This window comes from Cibotium barometz, chromosome 5 (assembly GCF_041138505.1).
Source record: "Cibotium barometz isolate CiBa-2024 chromosome 5, ASM4113850v1, whole genome shotgun sequence".
Classification (NCBI taxonomy): Eukaryota; Viridiplantae; Streptophyta; class Polypodiopsida; order Cyatheales; family Cibotiaceae; genus Cibotium; species Cibotium barometz.
Genome location: NC_141050.1, coordinates 63,540,590 through 63,552,751, shown reverse-complemented (window position 1 = coordinate 63,552,751; position 12,162 = coordinate 63,540,590). Strand labels below are relative to the sequence as shown.

The window sequence follows — 12,162 nt, the reverse complement described above, 5'->3', positions numbered from 1 at the left end:
CATTTTGAAATTGCACAACACTTAAATAGCCCTTAAAGTGTTTATGGTATCTCATAAAGCACGGCTATCATCAATCACCATATTTTCGAGGAATTTAGTCTACAAATTGTAAAAAAGGTTGTGGACACTTAGCTATCTTGAACTTTAATTTAACTGACCACCCAACTAGTTTTGGGTTAGAGAAATAGCCGAAACAAGGTATTCTTCAAGTCTTGTACCTCCACGAGAAATATTTATGCCAAAAGGTTATAGGCATTGCGTTACCTGACACCATTTTGCAAAATCCTTTTGCGTAAACAGAGTCCACACACCTTTTACTTGCACTCTCAAAAAGTGTGTGAAAACACATTAAGTACAGTCTTGCTCATTGAGCCATCATAACAACAATTCTCAAAGTTGGCCATCACTTAATAACGCATCTAAGGACTCTAAACTTGCACAATGGCATTAACAAATGACCTAGAGACTAAGGTTTCCACCACTTGCTAAAAACAGAGTAGCTAGTACACCAAACTAAGCAAATAGCAAACACACTGGCACATACTTCTTTGCAAATATATGAGGTTAAATACAACAAGCCTAAAGTGCCTATTGACCCTCCCTCAGTGGCCACATGAGCACTTGGACCATTGGGGTGTTCAAAGCACCAACATGGTCCTATAGCATTAGAAAACAAATAATCATGGGTCGCACCTTACGCATTCAATACCACATTCTATGGGCAGAGATTGTGGATGCGATCTCCGAAGCTACGAAAGGAAAATAACATTTTCCTAAAGTGCTTGAGTGCTTATATCAAATCGTGGAAAGCAAGCATATGCCATGCAAAGTACTCTCTTCACACCGCTGGACAGGACCTCACTCTCGTGGCCAGCTTAAAGAATACTCTATCGATCAACAAAGCTCAGACTTTGTTGATTCTATGAGCTCTAGACACATGGCCATTGCGAGCCTACTAGAACTAAGAGTAGCCAAAGTTCTACTCATATCCAAAGCTCCAGCTTATAAGACCTACAAGAAATCGAGTCTAGTAGACCCAATTTCCATTGTACTCATTGTGCTATTAGACCACTTGATCAATGATCATCCTACATGTGTTGGTCAAAAAAACCAAGTGCTAGCTCAAGCCTTGACCACCTCAAGACTACCTCACAATAAGAAGAACAATTAGTTCCAACCTCATCATGTGCTACTTCTCACATGTCACCGCCCAGGCTTTCAAGCCACACACCTATAGTTATCAAGGAAACTGATGTGCAAAAATTGAGTGGCTTGATGAATAACAATACACACTCGATTGGACTGACACAAGGACCTTTAAGCACATGGACTACTGGATTTCTCAAGGGACAAAACTAGGAATATGACATTGACACTAGCATGCTTTGCGCCCTAGTCACCATGAAATCCCATTTTATAAATTGGCAAGAACTGCTATGCATGGCAAGAACTGCTATGCATGGTCACAAACAAAACTTAAACAGGAGCCAAGTCTTCATTGTCTTATGACTGCAATTGATCGTGTGCTAGAAGAAGAGAGAGCAGAAAATACTATCCTACCCTCTTCAACACAAATCTTGCATTTGAGATGTCCAACGATAGTCCTTTGACTTTACAACCCCCAGGTTTGACATCACAAGTTGTACCATAAGAATCATTCATCAACCCACAAGATCCTTTACCAACTAACAATGGACCTCTTAGCACATGGAAAGTTGGCATTTTTAAGGGGAAAGATTGGGATTATAGCATCAAAACTAATATATCTAGAGAGCTGACCTCTAAGAAATCTTATCTCTTTCCTTGGTGGCAAGCACTCGTAAGTCAACTTGAAGACAATCTCAATGGTCAAGATTCAACCATTCAAATGGTATGTATATAATAATATGCATCAGTCGGTGAATCATATCATCAGAGAGGATCCGAACATTGTAGCTTCTATGTAGTACTCTCGCAGGACTCGTCAAAAATATCTAGAACTGAAGTCCCAAATCTTCGACATTAGTTGCCCAAAAGCTCATTGTGGGCCACCCCCAAGATGTTTCCCAGGCCACCTAGCACTCCAAGAGAAGAGAATAAGGAATCTTCTAGCCTGAAAAGGAAAGCTCACAAAAAACATATCAAGTGGGACAAAGGATCCAAGTTCAGCCACATTGAGAAAAATTGCATCACACTAGCATATACATTATGTGTTGAGCAAGCTAGGATCTCAACGAAGGTAGGTTTATCATTAAGAAGATGCATTGAGTTGCCCGGCCTTATGGAAAAGTACTTTTTAGTGCTTTATTGGATAGGCATCTCCACATAATTTACTTTCTTTTCCTGCTTTGTGTCAATTGGGTAAACCCCATCTCGAACCAAGTGATATGAGAGTAAAGGCCAATAACAAGAAAAATGCAAAGGTGCTTGGTGCGCTAAAAATTGACATCTTTGCGGCGACAAGGAGAACTTTTCTAGCAAATTTTTGTTCATACATGCGAGAAAATCAAAAGGTCCAATCATTCTTCCTGGTCAAAACTAGACATCTAGAACAAATAATTTGGCAAACGATAGTGAGAATGTGATGACATCTCTTGATTTTTAGACTGCCCAATCATCAATGAAGTGGCCAATTCTCAATGAGTGTCACAAAGTAGAGACTTTAGTAGAGAATACATTGCATGCCACCTCCTCTAATCCTCCTATGCCATTGTCAATCTCAGCTCCTCTTCTCCATTAAGTATCCCAACCAAGAAAAATCAAAGGAATCATAAAAGGAAACCAAACCCTCACCTAGAGTCCAACTCTTAATATATCGCAAATCCAATTCTAACAGAGGCCGTATCAATTTCTCCAGCTAGAGAAATTTAGTAGTAGCTACCAAAGCATAAGCAAAAAAGGACAAGAAAGAACCAACGTAAATGGTCAATGCCATAAGAGGTTCCTCGATGGATTCCAAAAAGGTTGCTTGAAGCAGAAGGATTCTATGAAGGGAAAAACTGGATATGGGTCCCCAAGAAAACAAGAGCTACTGCACAATTGCTACCCAGGTACAGGAGGCTTATCTCAACATTGATGAGAAACACAACCTTACCACACCCACAAAGGCAAATAAGGGAAAGGGAATTCTAATTGAGCCACCAATTTCTACAACCACACTTACTTGGGTTCCAAAGTTAGTTTAGAGGGTAAACTTATGTGAAGCTTCAACTTCACCACCAATTTCAAGAGTCAACATGGAGGCTCCAAAGCCTACAATCTCCACTTTGAGTCAGGTTATATCTTCACAAATTCCTTCAATGAAGCCTAGTCTTTTGCATACGCCCTTCTTGCATCAAGTTCTTAATTCAAAGCTACATTTGTGTCAAGAACACTTCATGTCTGCTCATATGCCTCCACGTTACCCTCTTTGAAATTAGATGCGAAAGATGAATGTGAGGCCAAGTGCACTACAATCTAGGTGCCAAAACTTAGTCAAACATGGAGAGGATGGATCAATCAAGCTTATAGATCACTTCGAGAACCTAAACGATGACTTGAAGCAGAAAGGGGGGAGTGCACAACTCTCTATACTTGTACCCCCCACGAGTCTTTTTTACTCCCAGACATTTTACTTAGCCCAAATCAAGAGGGACCTTGTTGGGAATAACAATACCCCAATATGTACATAATATACACCTAGAAAACTAAAGAACAAAAAATACAAATACAAATTTTAAAAAAAAACTAAGAGAAATGGAGCTCAAACTTGGCAAATTCTTCATAGCAAAATTCCCAAGAAAACATGATCCATGATTGCTAATTTTGTTTTTGTAATTGTCATGATACTCCACACATAGGAAATACACACGACGAACAACTACATGCACTTTGAAGTGGATGTTTTACAGGTTCATCTATATTTTTAGGAGTACACAATTAATCATCCAACTTCAAGACTTCAAGACACAATCAAGAGAATACAACTTGACAACCACGAAGCAAAATCTATCATAAATTCTAGAGGCCTACACACTATTTCAAGTACTACGAGAATGCATCAACCTGAAGACAAGCTTTAAACAGGTGTATTCAAAACTTATTCTTATGATCTTTTTCAATCTTCTGATTGAAAACCTAAAGACAAGCTTTAAACAGGTGTATTCAAAACTTCTTATGATCTTTTTCAATCTTCTGATTGATTTTGAATGTTTGTGTTGCCTGGATGATCACATCACAAAAAGATGGTTTAAGTTTTTCATAGTTGCTATCGAAATGGACTATACCTATTCATACCTAGACTAACCTTAGATATGCTAAAGGAGTATGCCGAGTTCTCACTGTCAGTTATCTTCTAGCTTATAGTTAAAGAGTAGGTGAGGTAGAAACTAATAAAAGATCATAGAAAAGAGCTCTCAAAAACAAAAAAAACAAATAAATATCTATATAAGTAGAAAGAGACAAGGTGCTACCATCGCCATGTGAGATTCTTAGTAGGATCCTTGGATACCCGCAACACTGCCTTGGGCCTGATACCTTGGTCTCCATGGAATCGACACTTGCATCTCAATTGTGATTAAATGAAACACTTAAATATAAGACACTTGCATCTCAATTCCCGTGGTTTGAGATACTTTGCGATTCCAAGATGCTCTTGGCAGAGGTCGTTGAGTCAATGCTTTTGTCTCCACGAGGTGGTGCCTTCACCCTATTCGTCTCAAATTTTAAGAAGAAACAAATAAATATATAAAAACCAATGCTCTTTATGAGCATCTAATCACTTGTACTTTCACTTCAAAGTTAGAATATAGCTTTGAGACAACTTATAATTCTACTATAAAGAAACTGCAATCATAACCATAGGCATGCTCTTGTAATGAGTTCAAGTATAAATATCCTTTTATTACTCATTGTAATATTTTTACTATTTACATGGAAACACTTTACTTGTTTTCAAGTTGCCATGCAGACTTGGACGAGATTCAACTTGCGATGCTTTTCAATTTCAACACCTCTTACGATACCCACACCTTTCCTACTTGTGGCATTGACACATGCTACATGAGATTCAGAGAAAAGAATCTACTTCAAAAAGGAAGGCATGTTACACATTTGACAACTGACCCTCTTCTTTGTTGATGATGACTATAGATCACACTTAGCATATTTGCATTGTATATTTGTGGTTGGTGATCACTACTTGTATATTAATGGCACACCACATGGCTTAGTGAGTTAGGTTTACATTAGTATGGGCGACCAAAGAGACCCAAGGATATTATTCTCTAGTCTTGGCCGCCCAATGTGAATTCTAAGGATTCGATATAAAAGCCACATTATAAACCTAAAATGTGTTCATTTGGGCATGGTTTTGAGCTTTGAAGTGAGCTTGAAATTTATGTGTAGACTAAGGTGAAGTTTAGAGCTTTTCTCTTCTATCTTGTCCATCTCTTGTCTCTCTTTCTTGCCTATCTTCCTGCCTATTAGCTTGCCTCCAAGCTTGTGTGAGTGTGTGTGAGTTGTATCTTGCCTATTACTTGCCTGCTTGTCTATGTGTGAGTGTCTGTGTGGTATGCGTGTGTGAGAGAGGTGTATGAGAAGAGAGTGTGAGGGTGAGAAAGGAGGAGGAAGAGCTCGATAGCTACACTTGTGGAGTAGCGATGGTACAATAGAGTTGAGTTGCGAAAGCACACTTCTTTCGGCATTGCGGTTATGAACAATCCCTAAATCGGCGAGCTAGTAAGAGGTGAGTGAGAGTTGCCTCCACTTCTGCATTGTGTTTCTCATGGCATAGAGTTCAAAAAGAGCTCCATTCCCCGAGGCTCGAGAGTGGAGTCCTTGTGAGAAGCTACCACATCGGTGCCTCTAAACTACACATCAACAATCTATTCCCCACCTCAAATTATATGTAAGAGCCGAAAAAAGTTGACAAATAAGTGTCAGAAAGTGGTATGTTGGAGTTTTCATTGTAATGAGCTTCTACACGGACTCACCTTTTGCCCAATGCTATGCACGACACTTGTAATGTACACATGAGCCATGCATCTAGTAGACACATTACAACATCTCAAGCACCTGCATCAAGCCTCATCGTAGATAGTCGTCTAGGTACATTTGAGGATGGAAGGACCATGACGGGCGCAAGCTTGATCCATGGTACAACCCATCCCTTCGACCTTCCTCAAATCACCAACAAGAACCTTGGACCATGAGTTGGTGAAATCTTCAAATAAGAGGACTACACATACAAGGATACAACTTCCACTCATTACCCATACCCTATATATTTCACCACAAGAACCACATTTTTTTCATATCTCACTGCATCACAAACAAATGCACCTTTAACTAGCCTCGTCAATGCCAACCCTCCATGTACATCTCTAAATGGGCGAACCATGGTGGGCGCAAGCTTGGCCTATGGTAGCTGAAAAAAACAAACCGTTCCAAATTATATTTTGAAGCTTGCTTCCAAGATGGATAAGCACTCTTGAACACCCTCTAAGCTCTAACCCTTGTTTGTATTGATAACCTCCCATCAAAGAAGAAATTAAGGACCATCTTGTGAGTTGAGATCTGCAAGATCCAAGAGATTTGAGGAAGGTCCAAGGGGTGGGTTGTAACGTGGGCCAAGCTTCCACCTCATTTTTTTCATTAGGAAAGGGATTAAGAACTAAGCAAAGAGACCCTTTCTTAGTCAAAAACCCGATCCCAATGCCAATGTGCATGCAATGAGTGGGAGAGAAAAGGAGGGAAAGGGAGAGAAGCAAACAAGCAATCAGATCATATACATTCAATGCAATTCAAAACCGATGCATGCATCCTACCTTTCTTCTTTCAGAACTTCCACTCTTCGGCATCGAAATCTTATAGAATTGTCTCCTCCCAAACGACCAAGCATGCAACCTGGTTAAGATCCTTGCATTTCTTCCCTTTTTCCCCTCGTGCAAAAGCACAACTGCTTCCATTTTGGTGAAACATTTACAGCTGGACAACTCATTGGTTGCAAGAAAAGATCTCTAATTTGTTTTCCTTTTTAAGTACAGCGGGTAAAAATCCCTGTAACTCCAGAAACTTTGTATAGCGTTAGACATTATGCATAAAAGAACACTTCATTTAGTATATGAGAAGCCAAAACACATGATTGCCTAGTAAGGCCAACATATTAGTCAAAATGCTCCAATGGCTTATTTATCAATGATAGAATGTTTGACCCGGAATTGTAGGGCATGCCTACATCCCAACCTTGTTGACACTTTACCACATGATGTTGTGACCACCTGTAATACAAACAGTCGAAGCACAACACTAGCAATTGACTTGAGATTGAATCTCACACCACCTCAACTTTCCCCTTCTCTTTAACTGCTCAAAAACAAGCCTAGCAGCTTACAATGTGGTAGGGACAATTCATATGGAGCAGAGTATGCAACTTACGAGGAGAGTGTCGTACAGCTTAACCGAAAATCACATCTTTTCAAGTTTACATTTAGTACAAAAACTGATTCACTTAGGAGTCCATTAAGTCTTCAGGAATCTGAAGCACCTAAAATTTATTTTGCCCACAACAATGGCAAGGACTCCCTCTCCAAGTATTGCATTGATGATAACCCCTCATTTCGAAGAATAGCCTTCCAGAAGAGCTTTGCTCTCTGAGAGCCAAACAGGAAGCTTACACAATAGGCCACCAGGGATTACAATTTTTGGTGTATTACAGACATGAGAGCAACTCCTCTACAAAATCCTCTCATCCTTTAAAGAATCCAGAGAAGGTGGTGCTAGAGGTGGCATTGCCAAATCATTCGATTCTGTGGTTGTTAGAAGCCTTCTAATGGTTGATACATTCTTATGGTTTACTTCGGCCAGATTTCCAATGGAGTTGATTTTACTTTGAGAAACCAATGGTTTACTTCTCTCAGGAGAATGAGATACTGATGCTGACAATTCTTCCTGTGATGACTTCTCAACTGGAGCCAAAGCATCACTAAACACATTTGATTCTCTTAATCCCTGTACTATGACCTGGCAAAAGGCGAAAGAAAACAGATTTACAAAATGCTTCTGATTTGATAAAGCATGGTATCACCTTCACAGTCACAGACAAAGTAAAGTACTGGGCCATTACAATTGAAGCAAGTTTCTTACTCACCATAGGAGCATATATGCGAGTTAAAAGACCTTTTCTCATCAATTTTAAATTCAGCTCCTTGTCAGTCCAGACTACTCTGTCTTTATACCTGCCAGTAACCATCATTGTTAGTCTCTTGCAATAGCTGAGGCGTGGCCTCCTAACACAGGAGAAGGTGATTTGATTTCAAGTCAGGAGATTATATTCAAATCAATTACACAGAATACAAGGCATCTTCAGACAATGCCGTTTAAGGAGAATCATGCTGCTAGATATTGACAGTAAACAGAAATTGTTTGGCTCATTATCAAGTCGATCCAGAAAAGGGGGCAGATTTACCAGCGTCGCATCTCTTCCTCCGTGGCAGTTGAGGCAATGATAAAAGCCTGTTTAAAATTGATTCAACATATGAGTAAGGTTTTTAAACATGTCAAACAAAATAAACTGAAATTGCAGAGTAAACTAAACAATAAGCACTTCCACCTCTCAAGAGTCAAAATGCACTTCATACCATTTGTTAGTAAACAGCCCCAAGGCATAACAAACATATACTTCACACTTAAACACGCTTACCTTGACCCTATTCTCTCATCAGGTTGTGATATAATCGTATTTTACGGGCTGGCCATCTAGGCAATTTTCTATTGGCTGTGCACCTAGGCATTTGATATTTAGGTGAGGGACCTACCAAGGGAGCGGCAAAGTTTTTTTTGCCCATGAGTAAATCCTTTTGTGATCACAAATTTGGTGTGCGCCTTGCTTCCCCGCCCAAAGGCATTAAAACTTGTGGCCGCACTACCAATGACAGCCTGCAGAGACCCAATGAATGTTGCTTGCAGTGTTGCAATCGTGAACAGTGGAGGAAATGCAACTCATGTGACTTCTCATAGTGTGTAACAGCTTTCGAATAGCGCTCATCCCCATGCAAGTGCATTCGTTCAAGTTGCTCATGCAACTTCATGTGGTGTGTACTTTGGCTTCTCATAGTGTGTAACCACTTTCGAATAAAAGATGAGCCACCCATGCATAGGGGGTTAGACATAAGTGCTAGGGGCACACTTAGTGTTAGTATTTTCATGTGGTGTGGTGACCTTAGGAGTATGTGGTCACAATTGGCACCATGAGGTTGGACCCCTCATTATCTTTGCACAAAAGGTGTGTACTTGATTTCTTAGCAACTAATGCAACTTGTGGAAGTTTTGTGCTAGCCCTGCACAGCAACCCAATTTCTTCCGTACACAAGTGCGAGCCCGTACACAGGTTGGACCCCTCATTATCTTTGCACAAAAGGTGTGTACTTGATTTCTTAGCAACTAATGCAACTTGTGGAAGTTTTGTGCTAGCCCTGCACAGCAACCCAATTTCTTCCGTACACAAGTGCGAGCCCGTACCCGTCCTTACACGTGCGCTGCTCCATACACAGGCCATACATATGTATATGTCCGTACAATACTACCCGCCTGCTGATTGTACCTATGGTACCCAACTACGCACCTGTACCAGATTGTGTCTGCTGTTGTACCGAATGTACAAACTGTACCCTATTGTACCTATGTACACGACTGTACTTGCTGTGACCTCTACTTGTACTTGACAGTGGTCATACAATTGTGTACCTGCTGAAGCACACCTGTTGCAGCATAAAATTGAGTAGAAGTAGAGCACACAGCAAGTACCTGTAGATTGGGGATTTTTGTGAAATTTCGGAATCACCAAAAAATTTGGGATTTTCATCAAAAATTTTGGGATTTTCAACAAAAATTTGCGTCTTTTATCAAAATTGAAGGTTTTTTAGGCACTAAGAATCTAGAAAATTGGGGGGTTTTCGACAAATTGAAGAATTTTCCACAAATTGGCTGCACAATTGACTTTGGGAATTGCAGAATCATCGACATTGGTGCTTTTTTGGTGTATTACACTCTCTCTTGGTAACAATTTTTCAGGCATTTTAATTTTTGCAGCGTTACCTACTATCTTTAGAGGTTACTGCAATGCAAAATCCGCAAATGTGAAACAGCACACTCAAGACAAACCCAAATGAAGCTCCACATGGAATGATTGATCCTGTTAGGCTTATCTTCCTGTGCCAAAACTCCAAATACATCTCTTGCTTGTTGAGCCATAATACATACAAGGAGAGTTTGCCTAATTTGGTTACCTATTATCTTCAGTGATTATTTGTATGCATTATGGCCCAACAAGCAAGAGATGTCTTTGGAGTTTTGGCACAGGAAGATGGGAAGCAAGAGAGGCACAAGCTATGTCTTTCATTGCCCTCTCACTGAAGAGTGCCCTTATACCTCATATCAAGTCATGTAACACTACAAAACAAGCTTGGTATATGGTGATGATGCTCATCCACCCAACATACAGCCAGTCACTCCTTCCAGATGCTGCTCAGTGGGTCAGCAGGTAGCTAGCATAGAACAAGAGACGAGCCAGCAGCAGCGCAAGGTCCTCAAGAACAAAGGAGATGGGATGAAAGAGAGGCACAGGCTATGTCTCTCATTGCCTCTCAATGAAGGGTTCCATTATACCTCATATCAAGTCACACAAGTCCACAAAACAAGCTTGGAATACTTTGGAAGCCATGTATCATACACAAAATGAGACTAGAGGTGCATACTTGAAAAGACATTCTCTCCATGAATGAGGGCGATGCTATGACAAAACACTTGACGAAGGTCAAGGACCTTAGAGAACAGTTTCTCAACATTGATGAGGTGATCCTTGACAACTAGACGATCACTTCTACTTTGAATTCATTGCCTCCATCATACCTTAGTTTCACACCTCTCAATATGTCTAAGAGGTATAAGGACTTCTTAGTCTATTAGTATTTTAGGAGGCCTGACTAGAGACTTAATACAGAAAATAAAGACACTTAGAGCAAAAAGTTTTGTTGTTGCATTGAGACACAAGGTCTTGTTAAATAGGGCATGAAGAGGTATGAATGAAGAGGCACATCCCTTAGTGTAAGGGTGTGACTCTTGAATGAAAGGTCATGTCTTTTGCACGTAGAGATGTGTCCTTTGATCAATAGATGTATCTCTTTGAATAGATGTGTCCTTTGGTGATGACCCATGTGACATGGTGTGACCCTTTACTAGTGTCCTTCCAATGATTAAAGACTAATCGATAGTAATTCGCGAGATTAAGTCACAATCGTAACATTCCCTCCCACTTAAAATAAGATCCAAGGTTATATAAGTGAAGATACAATTGCTAGCAAGAGCAAGAGTAAGAAAGTGTTTCTCAGAAGCAGAAGACCTTAGAAGCCTTAGAAGCCTTAGAACCAGATTCCAAACGTAAACACAAGTTTGGGTTTTGGAAGGCCACAAATCAAAATCAAACTCAAACTTGGGGTAAACCTAGTGCAAACAAGGCTCAGACAGAGCACAGCCTCCACAACATTCAAGAGGACCAGTGCTTTATATGTGGCCAAATGGGCCATTGGAAAGGAAGTTATCCTTGGCACAAAAGCAGATGTCAGTAAAACCAAAGGAAAAGGGAGCACACCTGACTGAGATTACAAGTAATCCTAAGATTGCTTCAATTTATACGACAGTTTTAGACCATAGTGCTTGCATGGATTGTAACTTTAGCATGGCAGTTTTTGGACCCAATGATCTCATATGCATGCATGGATCAATGTTGGGGAAAACTGTACACATCCTATTTGATCCAAGAAGCACTCACAATTTTATTAATGCAAAATTGGTGTAGAAATTGGGAGTGGAGACCCGACCACGTGATCATGTTTATCGTGTTAACCTGGCAACGAGGCATAGACAGATCTGGGACAGATGTGTGACCCAATTGCCTATTAATATCCAGAGTTATTCAAATAATCTAGACTACTTGTTGATGAATCTACATAGGGTAGATATTATAGCAGGCAAAGAATGGTTTTATAACCATGACATCGTCCATGTGGAATGGAAGAATCATATGTTGTCTTTTATACACTGGAAGATGCTCCAGTTTGTCTCAAGGGTGAATTTGGAATCCCACCGTCTACTTTTGTAAACTCTGCAGAACTTCATAATATAATACAAAGTTTGTGTTGTGATTAT

At 40.1% G+C, this 12,162-nt stretch overlaps 1 protein-coding gene across 1 annotated transcript in view; it reads right to left on the bottom strand.

Moving 5' to 3' along the window:
* Positions 1 to 7,102: 7,102 nt before the first annotated feature.
* Positions 7,103 to 12,162, bottom strand: part of LOC147638752 (glycosyltransferase-like At2g41451) — a 116,134-nt gene continuing 111,074 nt past the window's right edge. Inside the window, exons 9-11 of the mRNA XM_086798722.1 lie at positions 8,426 to 8,472; positions 8,108 to 8,195; positions 7,103 to 7,980 (exon numbers count right to left, since the gene is read on the bottom strand). Coding sequence (XP_086654848.1) covers positions 7,693 to 7,980; positions 8,108 to 8,195; positions 8,426 to 8,472 — 423 coding nt within the window. The 3' untranslated portion in view covers positions 7,103 to 7,692. The remainder of the gene's footprint in view (positions 7,981 to 8,107; positions 8,196 to 8,425; positions 8,473 to 12,162) is intronic.